General features: G+C 40.0%; 1 protein-coding gene across 4 annotated transcripts in view; it reads left to right on the top strand.

The window, feature by feature from the left end:
* The window catches only part of LOC108884027 (MICOS complex subunit mic25a), a 49,840-nt gene that overhangs the window by 2,454 nt on the left and 32,814 nt on the right, over positions 1-14,572 (top strand). For 3 of the 4 annotated variants that reach the window (XR_007814272.1, XM_018677634.2, XM_018677637.2), the window contains exons 4-5: positions 695-842; positions 13,549-13,569. Coding sequence is in view for 3 of the 4 variants with exons in the window: in XM_018677634.2 (XP_018533150.1) it covers positions 695-842; positions 13,549-13,569 (169 nt within the window). In the remaining variant the exon portion in view is untranslated. The remainder of the gene's footprint in view (positions 1-694; positions 843-13,548; positions 13,570-14,572) is intronic. The other variant, XM_051074391.1, reaches the window with a different exon arrangement.

Below are 14,572 nucleotides of genomic sequence, written 5' to 3'. Positions count from 1 at the left end.
CACTTGACGCTAACTTGCAGTATTTACATGCTGAGTGACCTGTCAACACTTCCTGTGCTGATTTACTGTACTGGCATATTGCTGTATTGTTAGAATAGTCATATATTACCGTGAGTGTCTGTAGATTAACAAGCAAGTCCACTCTCATGCTAATGCTGTTTCATGAAAATTTGTTAGATGTAATATATATTTGGGCCAAGTATATCAATTTTGTAGGTACTGTATATCAAACAACCCAATACCATTGCTTTTCAATAAAACTAGAAATCATGAGATTTTGTTGAGTCTATGTGGCATTGAAGCTTATGGTAATTTCTCAGGCCATATAGTGTTCTTGGATTAGATTGCATTATATAGCTTGTATTATATCTTGGTTTGTGTTCTTCTCATGTTTTCATAGTATGACTGTAGCTCATGATAAGCCATAACTTGATTTGATTTTAATCTGATACTTTAATTAAATTACAAACAATCATGGTACGTGGTATTCATTAATCAGTTAAAGACATGGATTAATTATTATTATTATTTGTATTTATTTTTTACTTTTGGAGACTTTATTCCAGAAATATAGATATTGTTTCTGATCTAAACCGATATCCTCTTGATCTTATTGGGTAGTACGTTTTGCAGGCTTGTCCTGGATAAATAATGGTACAAAGGTTAAAACAGTTCTTATCCTCTCCTGCTGCAGCTTTGAGCATCAGCAGGCCCTGGTCCAGGAACAGTTGGCCAGACTGGCCCAGAGAGAGAGAGACATGACAGGCCTGGATGATCTGACACCTGCCCTCATCATTGAGAAAGGGAAGGCCCGTGAGGAGCATGAAAGAGCTAAGATGCTGGTGAGTAAAAAAGTTTGGGCCCTGGCAAGGGCCAAAGCTGTATTTTCCAATAATAGACCTGTTGAATCAAACTTTATTGTACTAAATATCCCCCAAAACTATTGATTTGATGTTTTAATTTACACTTTGTCAAAATGGCAGACCGCCTGTGTTGTCACAGTAGCTGTGACATGTAACCCTGTACCTTAAATAACAGTATCCTGAAGAATATGCTCAGTCAAATTAATCAAAAACAATTATTATAATTTATTTATTCTTAACCTCTTTTTGTTTGTGTGTCTTGATAAACCACAAGAGACAAGGGCATCTATCCCTTTTACATCTGACTTTTTATAACAAAAATGAGCATATTAGCCTCCAACATCATGTCTTTATCAATTAATCTTGCTTAGCCTAGAAAGTTGGCATCGCTACAGAATCTATGGTAACCTTTTTGAATTAAGCTTAAAAATAAAATTGAAAAAGAGAACGAAAAGGTTTTGACAATAAAACACATTCTTCAATAACATTTATGTTGTTTTGAGTGGAGAGAAAAATAATATTATAAACATTTTTTGTAATTGGCAGAAGTAATAGGTTCTTTTTCCCTCCAGAAACCTTTTGTATTCATCAACAGCACCCTCTACTGTTTACACTTTGAATGGCACCTCTGGTTTGATACACCAGTGAGTTAAATTAGTAGGATACTCATCCGCAACCCCAGCTTCTGTGTTAATAAAAAAATAAATAAAACTATAGCCTAATAAAATTATTGTGATTCAGGAAATGAAATGCAGTTTTATAGCTGTTAAAGTACCTTTGTTTATCTATGATAAGATGGGTATGATAGATTATATATAGATTATGTAAGTGGTGTGGATGCAACATAAATGATGGAAATGTACAGTATCTGTACTTTATTAGAGCAGAATCCATTTGCACATGGTAGGGGTATAAGTATGATCATCCATTTCAACAGGCTGTATTAATAATAACAGTAATAACTGCTGGATGAACAGAGACATTAACAATGCTTTCTTTATGATGCATTTTGCACTTACTCTCATCAAAGTCTCAGGTGTTATATGCATTTCTGTAGTTTAATTAACCCTGCCCCTGTGTATGCACAGTGACTGCATTGATTGTTGTCTGCACGTAGACTTGATGACAGCTCCTTTCTCGTTTCCAGTATGCTTGTTGACACACAGTCTTGTCAGATTCAGACTGTTAATGAGTCAACCTGCAGCAGTGCATTGTGTGGGAGTGAAAGAGAGGTGATAGCCATAGAGTCTCATAAGGATTTTGATGGAAAAAGGAGAAAAAACTGTTTCACTAAGCTTGACTCAAGAACTAGACACATTTGTGTGTGTGTGTCTGTGTGCGTATGTACTGTATTTGTTTTAGAAGAATCTCTACATATATGTGAGTTTCATGTGTGTGTGTGTCTTAACACTGAAGAGACAGTTTCTGTTGTTACTGTATAACTGCTAAAATTAAACACAGTGGATCTCCCTACAGCCCCCTTCCCCTCCCTTTCTCTGTCACTCCTCTCCAATTGATTTGTCCTGCGGTGTCTTTTCGGTGTGCCAGCCATCTGTAATGAACACTGAGTGAAGCCGCTGGCTTAACTTACACTGATATGGGTCCAAATGCTTAATGATGTTGTATCACAATGAGAAAGTGAACACTCTCCCCTTGCACCCTTGTTTTCTACTTTTACCGACATGACAAGTCAATACAGCCTATCAGTGTGTGTGCGCAGACCTGTGTTTGTGTGTGTAGAGTAGGAAATTAGCTCTGTCATTGATTGATGGGAGTGTTTGACAGGTTTCAGCATCTTTTTGTAAACACATGGATTAAAGGAGACTCATACTTTAGCTTGGAATAGGTGCAAAGCAGAATTCTACCTGTACATTATCTGTACATTTAAGTAAACTGAAGGGGGAGGATTCTGCTGCTTTTAGGTGATAATAGAATTGAAGCTGATGTATGCCGTGTGTGAGAAGTCTAGACAGCATACAACTTTGAGTGTTTATGTGATCCATCGCTGCTCACTTTCCACCTTTTCCTCTTTCTCACCTGTCCTTGTTGGTCTCACCTCTGACTCTCACTTTTTCCCTGCTTAACTGTCTAACACATTCATTGTTCTCCAGCTTGATATATCTGCTGTCTAAAATGTCACACATACTTAACAAACCAAAAAAATATTTCACTCTTGAGATAAAAAAGAAAGATGTGCTTTGTTTATATATATATATTTACATGGCTTTAGCTTTTGAAGAGATTGAAAGGACTTGCGAATCTCATTCAAGAGCTCCACCACTATCAAATATCTGTGCTTAGCAGGTGGGCTTCCCTCTCTTCTTAGCATTTTCCATCGACCTTGCATCCACCAGCAACAACACAGCTGGTGACTTAAAGAAAAAGTCTCTCCACCCCTCTGTCTTTCCCTATTCCATCTTAAAATGCTCCACTTTGAGTAGTTTGGGAGCTGCCTTATTTCCCAGAGGAGAAGACAAATACACACATAGACATACACACACATTGCTGTGACGCTATCACAATACACAAACAATATGTAGCAAACAACCCTCAGCCTATTTCCACACGTGCACTCCTGGCTCCCCAGCATGCAGCCTGTGTTTTAGTGTTGGGGTGTCGAGGAGGTGAGGAAAGTGGGGAGGCAACACCTGTCAGAGAGCTGAGCTGCTTCCCACACTGCCTCAGGCTGCCTGTCAGGAACACTCACATTAGCCATTTACTCCTGTCTCAGCACCAACCACCACCAGTGGGACTATATATAACTGTGTCTGCGCATATGCATACCTGTGAATTAAACTGGCTCTGTGTCAGTTTATATCAGAGGATTGTGTGTGTCATAGAGGGATATCCACTTGAAATGTTCATTCACAGTTTAGTCAATACTATATTCTCTTAACATCTAGTGTATTATATTTTAAAGCTATATTGTAATATATTTCAGTTTTTGTTTGGTACAAACGGCTTCATTGTGTAGCACTTGATAGTGTTAATTCCTTCCTTCTGTGTCATATTTTGTCATGTAGTGTATGAAGATTGAGCCACTTAGATCAGGATCAAGTTCTAAACACACCTTCATGCCACATTTTTAATCAAAGATCCAGACATGTTTTAAGACATAAAAATACTCATAATACACAAATAATTTGTGTTCAATATGTTTTTTCAATTGAAAAGTTAAATTTACATACTAAAGGTGCTATTTTAAATTTTGCTATCGCTACATAGCCCACATTAGCATTAACAACTTTTTAGTTACCAGTCTATAAGAAATGTCATGAGTTCAGCATCAAACTTTATTCCTTTTCTCACCAAGAGCTGTCCCCAGTGATGGAAAGCAACTGCAGTGTTTTGCCTCTAGTTCTATAACTTCTTTCTTTTACTGAAGTTAGCAAGTTGCCCCGGCCTGCCTGGCCCACCTTGTCACTTTACTTTCATACTGAATCATGATTGTTGTCACAAAATCACACTGATAAATGTGTGATTCAAGGTGAGCACAGAGAAACCTTCCACCTTCAGCAGATGACTTTGAAAACAGCCTTCTAGTGTCAAACTCTGCACATACTCTATATCATTCTGCACAGTGATCGGTCAAACATTAGAGTTAAGTAACAACAAATGGTGCACATTTTTGAGTGGAGGGGGGCTTTAAGTTTGCACATCTATATTAAACCCTATCCAGGAAATGTGTCCGCCTGTGTGCTCCACAATATAATATTTTCTGTACATTGTTTATTCATTTATTTATCTGTTCTAACTACTGCTTCATTGACATCCAGCTGCTCATCCCACCTACAAAGGTGCTCTTACGAGGTATATACAACATGTGTTTTTTGACCTGTCATCCTACCTTGTTCTGAGACTATATTTAGGCCTTAACAGTTACACGTTGAGCGAAGACACGAAAGAGACGACAAGTTGCATTAACACCTAGTCTCTTCTCCTATCCTTTCTCTCATTAGCACCTCCTGTGTTTGTTTTCTTCCCCCGACTAGTCTCTCTACCTCAGAGGTGACATTCGTGCTGCAAATAAAATCCTATTAGTATGCACAGGCATTCAGTGCTGAGCAACTCACACACACTCACAAACACAGACAATAACGAGCATCTGCTTTTAAGCTATTGAATTTCAGAAGCTTCCTGGGTGTGTGAGAAGAATCGACTTTCCCTACCTGTGTGGGGGTTGTGGGTGAATATTTGTAACCTGCCAGTTGGTTTGCTTGTAGTCTTCTATATTAAAAGCTAGCTTTAATTTGCTATTTCCAATAAAAAACAGTTATGGATGATAGCATCAGAGGGTACAGTTTTGATCCAGATCAGTTTAGCAGAAATGAATAGCCCTCTGTAAATGTAAAGAACTTAATTAGAAAGAACCAGTAAATATTGAAACAATACAGATACATGACACAGCTGACGTTTTCAGGGTTTATAGTCGTCCATTGTTATAAACCCAACAATTCTTACTGAAAGTTTGTATTGCATCATATTAAATATGCATGTTGTAGTGTTACATGCATATTTGGATACTCCACAACAGAACTTTATAAACCCTGGAGGCAGTTTCCATGTTAAGTTACTCTTCATGTGCCATATTGCCAAACCCAGGAGAGACATTTCCTTGACTCCCATGAATCATCAAGTTGACGCTGAACTTCCAGCCCAATGAAGCTGTGTAACTACAGAAATTGACATCTTTTATGAAATGTAAATAACAACATCTTGATATAAGAATCTTGTCAGTTATACAGTCTGAGCTGAAATGTGTGATAAGAGGTGTTGCGCCCATTTGGTCATTCCTGATGTCACTGATTTCTCACACCTCGTCTTTTCTATAACATCCGTAATTTTGTGTATACTGGTGAATGTCAGTCAGGCTGTGCTCATTTAGTAGGATTTTGAAGCAGTATGATATAATTCCAACCTGTACCCTGCCTTTCATCCAATGTCAGCTGGTACTGGCATCAGCCCTTTGCGACCCGTAAAGGATGAGCAGTACAGATAATGGATGGATGGATATAATTTCATTTGATTAGTGTTTTTTTTTCACCTGTGGGTGGACAGTGCAATGGCTGGTGAAGGTGTCATAAGGAATCGAGATGTAAGCCCATATATAGTCACTAGATGGCATTGTTGAAGCATGTTTGGTTTGCCAGTGGATTTAAAAAGCAGGATTGATGTGTGCTCTGCAAGGCAACATGTGCTGCTGGGCAACATGTTCTCCCAGCATTTATTCCTCCTCTTTCTCCTCCTCTGTCTCTCACCTTTTTATCTTTCTCTTTTCAACCCCTCAGTCTCTGTCCTTTGGCTGTGTGTGTGATTGTGTGCATGCATGGGGAGTGTGTGTGTGTGTATGTGTGTGTGAGTGATGACTCAGAGTGAAGCATTTGACACTGTCCAAAAGAAAGATGATGAAAACCAGGGTGAAAAGCCCAACATTCATTAAAGTCAGACCAGAGATGACAAACACTCCAGACCACAGCGGATGATGCCACACATGTTAACAGTATTGCTGCACTGCTGTGTAGAAACACAAGGAAGTGGCACTTGACAAGAGTGGAAATGTTGTGTTTTGCACTGAATATGCAGCCTTTCAGTTACAAGATGTTCTCGCTACCCAGCAGGCCCCCCTGCTGTCTACGTCTAAAAACATTTGTCCATGATCACTGAATACTATTCTCTGCTGTAGATTAGTCTTATTAATTTCTTTTTTACTATGATGTTTTCTAGTTGAATGTTTGCTTTATCTCTGTATTGGTATTCATAGATATTTAATCTGTGGCATGTTTGAAGACCTTATCACACATCAAATCTGTGATTTGAAGGCAAATGCAAGATTACTACCTCAACATCTCATCCCTCCACACTCACTCAACCTATGGGTACTTCAGTCTGTCAATTCAGATGACTTCTGCTGCTTTGAGTGTTTGCTTTCCAGCAGCAGATGGACATGTTGGTTCAGCTGCATTCAACCAATTCCAAAGTAATCTCTGGATGGATTTTTTCTTCTTCACTTGACCCAAAATGACAACGTATATCTAAAATAAGAACCATGAATCTGCTGTTTTTCAGCAAATGACTGCTCATAATTGTTGGGCAGATTACCAGGAAATAAAAAATGGGACCGTAGCAACACAATAAGATGATCATCCTTTAACATTATGTATGCATTCAACGTCTGTTCATCATCCCATGTTTGTCACTTGCAAAAGCGCAGATGCATTTAGGAAATCAGTCGAAAAAACACCACCGAAATAAAGAAGTGTTCTCTTTTTTCCCTCATCCACCTATGCAAGAGGACTGAATTTTTGATGATAGGCTGTGGCTCAGGCAGCAAGCACATGGAAGTGTTAGGCCAGAGAGCTCAGAGGAAGAGAAACATGATCAGAGATGGGCTATAGAAGCTGAAAGGCAGAGAGAGGAGACTTGGAGCGTGGTATAGTAATAGATTCAGATGTCTGACTCTGAATGCCAGGCAGCTAGAGAGCCAACTCTGCTTGTTAGAGGGTGGGAGAGGGGAAAAGAGGAGAGGGAGAGAGAAGAAAGATCATGAAGAAGAAAAAGAAAAAAAATTAATCAGTCGAGACAGAGATAGGGAGAGAGAGAGAGAGAGAGAGAGAGAGAAGGTTTACATTGAAACTAAGTGGGTGAACATTAGCCTTCACCATAGCCACAGCACCTTCACAGTAATGTGACATTAGTGTGAAGGTGCACATATACACACACACAGATTTAAAACCTGAGTTTCTTTCTCAAAGACACTGACAATGTAAAATACAGCAGCAGTTCAGACACACACATTCACACACAGCTAAACCACTTGTTATCAGCTAGTGTAATCACAGACTTGACATCTTTTCTGCATGTTAAAGCAGCTAAGCCCTTTGTGCGCACCCGCGCTCACTCACACACATACGCACACACGCATAACACTCCCCCATCTTCTCAAGCGATGGTAATTGCTGAGGAGCAGAGCGCTCACCGGCTGAGGAGATTTTGATCGGTGCAGAGTAGTGCATGTGTGGTGGTGGTGGTGGTGGGGGTCAGTTCAAAGGACAAACGTGTAGGAGTGGAATACCTCTCCCATCAGAGAGCAGCTGTGATGCAATGAGACAGCTGGACCAGACTTATTATCCAGAGGAAAAGTAATGTTTCCCTGAGGCTCGTTCTCATACAGGGGAATAATGATTTACGTTGAAACAATCAAATTATGGGTCAAAGGTTTTTGAACTTTCAAGATTTCTCATTTTTGAAGCGAATTGTGAGCCTGTTTAAGTTGAAAAACAAATGCAGCACTAGGCATCATGTCACTGAACCTGATTTGTGCAGCAAATCAGTTTATTTTACAATCAGAAGTTTCTAACATTTGATCTGTTTTTCACAAGTGGAATCAAATGTACCTGATGTTTACCAAGTGACATACACCTTTATAAGGAAAACTGATTTTTAAACTGAACCTTACATATATAATGTGAAAACACATTTTACTGTTACCCAATGTTAATGCATATTAGAAGACTGAAAAATATGAATTAATGATGCTTTGAGTTTCTGCTCGCTATATGTAATATTGTATTGGTTCATCTTACGAAATGAGCTGATGGAGGCCATGAGAGTTGTAATTTACTGAAGCAGTGCTGATGCATGCTCAGTAATTACACAAATGATCCCCAACCTGAATATTGTTTTGTTGGAAGGTTGGTAGTGAATTTTACTTTCAATTTTAAGATTTCAAGCAAAATCCAAACTGTCTGTGTTCAGACCTGTCAGATAAAGAAAGCCCAATGTCAAGTGCAGCCAAGCAGAACTGCACAGGTGGTCAAAATGAGAAAACTCTCTTGGTGGGTTTAAATAGCTAGACCTAATCAGAATCCAGTGTGACCAAGCTGTTCCTGTCTATAGTGGATAAGATTTCTCTAGGGCATAAAAAGCGTTTTGAAGCTGATTAGTGGAGAAGTTGGGTCCCTAGACTTAAAAAGTAAAACTTTGCCGAATGTCACTATTTTAGGCTAAATGTAGAGAAATTGGAGCAAATGAGTGGAGAAGACAGAAAATGCCTGTGGTTATTGTTGCTCCCCTTTCTCTCTCTCTCTCTGAATACTACCCCCACCCCCCCATCCTTCATTCTCTTCTCAACAAAACCTGTCCTTCTTATTCAAATAACATCTCTCTTTCTCCATTCCTCTCTCTATCCCTCTATCCTTCCTTCTTTTTCTCTGATTGTCTCTGTGACAGTCTGTGGTGGGAATGCAGGCTGATGATGAAGTGTTAATTCATTTAACCTCCCCCAGCTATGTGCCTGAGAACACACATTTAATGAGCAAACAGCTAGACTAACCAGTTCATGCCTCTGGTATTTCTACTGTATGCTGTGTGTGCATGCTTAAGTGTGAGTTCATGTGTGTTGTGGTGGGTGCGTACAGGTGTGTGCACCACCCACAGGTGTTAGTGCGATGGCTCATGCATATGTATGTGAACAGTTGTCCTGATTGAGGCTGTGCATTTGGAGTCTATGTGTTAATAACCCTGGAACCCTGATGCAGAAACCTGGAAAAACCTTTGCCTCTGCCTTTTGGTGTGGTGCTGGTGAAAGCACCACAGTTAACTGACAGTGATCGAGATGAAAGCCTTACAGCCTTAAACAGAGGTACAGAATTACAATATTACTGTAGTATAGTGTGACTTACTTTAAGAAGTTCAGAATGAAACTGCCATGTTTTCCCCTCAGAGCTAGCCAAAGCTGCACAACCCCTGATTTAGTTGCTGCTGAGATAGTTTAGTACTATTGCAAACCAGTATGCTGGACTTTCACCCTGCATTTCCTATGCATTATGAATTATTACCCATACCCAATTATTACCCACCACAAAATACTACAGATGCCACCTGCCACCGCTTTCAGGCTTGTTTGCATTCCCTTATGGACTATGGATGTTGAATTTGAACAGATTGCTACAAATATTTAAATCCCTGTTTTTCAAAATAAAAAGAAGACAGTTGCTGGTCATACAGCAGTATGCATGCATCATTTTTACACAAATCAGCTGACACCTATAGTGGCCAAAAGAAATAGTCAAGGTGTGGTAGCGTGGATGTTCCGATTCCAATGCGACATGATGCTGGGAAATGGACAGTGGCATATGGCACGTGGATATACACCTGCTTGTGATGATGTGAACTGGCAGTGCCTGTGTGTGGGCCTATATAGAAAACAATGGGTGCAGATGGTTTGACTGGCGTCCACACACCTCCAGTGTGTGTTGCCCTTTATTAGGTGTTTTTTTCTTTTGTCTGTATGTGTGTGAGAGAGAAGAGGCAATGTTGCACGTTGACCCCATGTACCGAGAAACCGCACCTCCTACTTGTGAATTAAAGTTAAAGCAGCAAAAAATGTTTCCTCAGTTTCTATTCACATGTTGGTCTTGCAGTTTTTTATATTAATAAAAGATGATGGACAGTTAACAAAAATGTCAGATAATATAAATATGGTGAAAACAAAGTTGCTGCGTAGATATAAACAATGCAATATGCAAGATATACAAGGTATAAGTGAATAAGTGTAATTACTGAAGGGAAAATGACACAGTAACATGCTAGAAATGATTGAATACCATTGCAGGTGTGTGTGTACGAGTGTGTACACCTCTCTGTGGATGGCTCAGTTTGCCTTTGAGGGCAAATCCACACAAACACTTTTTAGCCGAGCATCAGCATCAGACAAACAAGAGCTGCGGGTGAGAGCATTCAGCTGTACCAATGGCATTTATTACTGGCACACATGATGAGTGTGCTTACCGTACTTATTCCCATAGAGATATGACAGGAAGAAAGCTGTCACTGAATTAGCTCTTATTTCCTCCTCTCTGCCTGAATTTCTGTCTTTCTCTCTTTCTCTCCATCTCTTTCTCCCTAATTAAAAAGCCAAATCAGGAGTTTGACTCCACAAACTGTGTCTGCCAGTGACATTCTCCAGCCTAATCCTCAGTTTAGCCCTCTCGTCTCGTCTCTGTCTTTCTCTCTCCTCTCCTGGCTCCAAATAGAAAACCACACCAAAATCTTTTCTCCCCAAACACATAGATTTATTCAAATTTAGCATTTGCATAATTCAGTATTTACATAATTGATTTCCAAGGAAGCGTTTCTCACCATGTGAGGTGGTGTAGATCAAAAGGTCTCATCCTGTCACATACACGCAGACATGCACGCACACGTACACAATCGCACACACAGAGTCTCAGTGGCACGTGCTCTGCCTCTGTTTTTCTGCACATACACACACTCTATGTTGCCTGACCATTGAGGTTTCAAGTCTAAATCAGGCATGAAGTGTTGCCAAGCTGGTGCATCTGGTGACCCTCATGGTACAACCATAGCAAACATGATTCAGCTAAGCATAGAAAATCAAATATATTGCGGTCCATTACATCAGTGTGTTTATCTAGAAGGACATCATTAGTTTCACTATGTTGGTAAAGTATTTGCCCCTCTTCACCTGTACAATAGTTTTGTAGATGCAGGAATGTTCTGGTGGCATGCACAAAACCACAACCTTGATTAGTAGTGGTTGGTTGAACCATGTTGGAAATCAAAAGAACAGAACAGCTACACTCGAGTGAGTGAGTGGAGTGAGAGGATGGCTGTCATAGAGACTTGAAGAGTATTGCTTGAAGATGGGGATAATGGCACATGTTTTCATGAGACAGACAGTCTCACCTAGCAGGCATTTATGGTGTTGAGCTTGGTTGTTCACATGAAAAGTGACAAAATTAGTTATTTCAAGAATGGAAAAAGAAAGCTTGAGAGAAGTGGGTGTGAATGCTCTTTACTGTATCTCATAGACAATGACTGTGTTGGGTCCAGTATCCATAGTCAGGTAAGTTTCACAAGTAATTTTACTGGCCACGTAGAATACGTGTTGTTGTTATGGTCACATACAGTTTGATATAGCCATGCACAGTCTTCAGAAATATGGTTAAACTCTTGACGTGAACTACTTTTAACATATCCTGTTATGTGGTTTTTATAGACACCTGCAAATCGATCTCTCTGTGTTGTCATTTATGTTGAAGCTCTCATTATTGAAGTGTCACTTGATTAATACATTTATATTACATGTAGAAGCTTTATCTTCTTAAAAAGATCTTGGTGAATCTATGAGCCTTAGTCTGTTTGGAATACTTCTCTGGGTGTGTTACTGCTGGCTCAGTTGATCCAGACTCTTAATGTTCAGACTGAGTCTGCTGACTGCTGGTCACCGGGGAGCACAAAAACAATGAGTGGATGTACCTGAAATGCCATTGTCCGCTATGGCTCATGGACTGCACCAAACTACTTGGGTGTGTGTTTGTCTGCATCTGTATCACAACAAGCCCCCCGCACCTCCCCTCTAAAGTCTGCCATCTATGGAAATGGCACCTCCACACTCGTGTGAGCACTCTGTGGGCGGCCACACACACACACACACACACACACACACACATACATACATACATACATTCAGACTTGGGCACATATTCAGTTTAGGGCTAGCCACCACAGAGCAGGGAGGTTAAACAGATGGCATCGGCTGTATCCGTTACACAGATTACTCAACACACACACACACACTATAGCAACTGCCTTTGTGAGTTCACCTCATTTAACTGAATGGTATTTTTATGAGGCGTGGCAACATTAGAGACACCCACTGCTCTAATCTATCCCTTTCTGTTCTGTGTCTAATGCTGGACTGGGAGCACTTGGTTTGAGTGGGCAAGGCTAGACACACCCAAATATGGTGTTCTGTATGATGTCCTGGTGATAGACGTGTTGTAACATCCAGTAGTCTAGAATATGCTGTCATATAATATTTTATGGCCGTGTTCAAGACTCACACATACACAGGTCTATAAATTATCATATAAAAATAGATAAGCTGCTAGTCCTCAGTTCTGACTATTGGAGTCCTGCTAAGAGCCGCTGTAAAAGAGGCAATAAACACACACCTGTATAACAAAACTGCCCTTTAAATTTTAATGTGCAAACTAAAAACCCTTATACCAGTAGTAAAACTACACTTTGAAATAAATACACCTAATTATTATTGATTTAAAACATTTGTGTTTTTATTGTGTATTGAAGATGTACTTAACAGTGCTTGGAAAACAATATTTGTTGTAAGGCTCTATGGACAGACACAGTCTGTGGTGTACCAATGTAGAGGCTAATGAGTAGAATTTCATATGTTGTTTCATTACCATGGCAAACTATTCAGTTATTTGGTCACACAATGCATATGGGACACATTAGATGCATTATGAGACTGTTGGAGGCTGAAATTATATCTCATACAAAACTCAACATTTGGCAAATTTGGTTTTATAACTAACAAGTAGTCCTCATTCTAACATGTGCAACCTGTATACAATGGTGTTGATTACTCTGTGACTGGCTGTGCTAACCTTATGCCCTCCTTGTTCTCTTTTGCTCTTATTTACCTATTTGTACTATTGTCTCTGTTTGTACTCCCATTGTTCCCCTAATTCTCAGTTGTTTCTGTGTTCATCTCTACTCCACCTCCCTTTTTCTTTTTCTCATTATACCTGTCTTTTATCCTCTTCCTCTTTGGGTTTCACCATCTCCTCCAACCTCGTGCCTTCCATATACATACATCTACTGTCTCACTAACCACTGTCCCCTCACTCTCTCCTAGCCCGCAGATTTGGATGCTTGGGTAAGCAACACTACCATTTGCTGGTGCCTCCTGTTTTTTTTATTTTATTTATTTATTTTTTTCTCTTTCTCTCCTCCTTTCACTCTCTCGCTTCTCTATTCAAATGTCATGTTTTCATTGTGCATTAAAGCGAGGCTGTGAGTGCGCTGCCGCCACCATTCCACACAACAACACTTTGGGAGGTATTCAGCTAGAAAATTACACATCATCTGTGCTGCTGGCAGAGGTGATTTTACACACAAACACGCATACACACACAGCCCTTAAGCATCAAACAGCCGCCGTAGGAAGAAAAAAGTGCAGTGAGCACAGTATAGGGATTTGCAGATGTGCTCTTCGGGGATGCATGTGCCTGTTAAGTTAGGATAAGATTAGATTGGATTACAATACATCTAATACCGGTCTGTGTGTGCGTGTCTGCACACCTGTATCCACCATATCAGCTGAGAGCACAGGAGATCAGTGGGTCAGCCAGAGAAGATGCTGTTGCTCCATCTGATCCATATCACATCCACTAATGCATAGCCCAGGTATAGCAATCAGTCACCATTACACCATGACACAATGTGTGTGTGTGTGTGTGTGTGTGTGTGCGCGCCTGGTTATATGTCATAATACATACTTACTATTTCAATGCTACATAAATATATGCCCCATTGCTGCCTTTTGCTGCCTCACTCCCAGCCAGCTTCATTGTGCTCATAAACCATATCATGTTCATACTGCTGTAGTACAGTTTCACTCATTACCCTTATTGGTTAGAAACAGTGTGTGTTCTTAAGAGCCCTGGTACTGATTAATTGCACACATATGTAAACTTCTACAGATCAAATGCGTCTGATTGCTAGAGAGAGTCCAACCAGTCTGTGTGCACCATGTGCATGTTATATCTCCTTTTATGCATTTAACCATCATATGTGATTCATATTGTGCAACTGTTCAATGCTGAGGTCTTTCTTTATCCACTGCATACTCTCCACAGCATGACATCTGACAATGCATG

This window comes from Lates calcarifer, linkage group LG12 (genome assembly GCF_001640805.2).
Source record: "Lates calcarifer isolate ASB-BC8 linkage group LG12, TLL_Latcal_v3, whole genome shotgun sequence".
Classification (NCBI taxonomy): domain Eukaryota; kingdom Metazoa; phylum Chordata; class Actinopteri; family Centropomidae; genus Lates; species Lates calcarifer.
The sequence above is the reverse complement of the archived record's forward strand: the minus strand, read 5'-3'. Positions and strand labels throughout refer to the sequence as shown.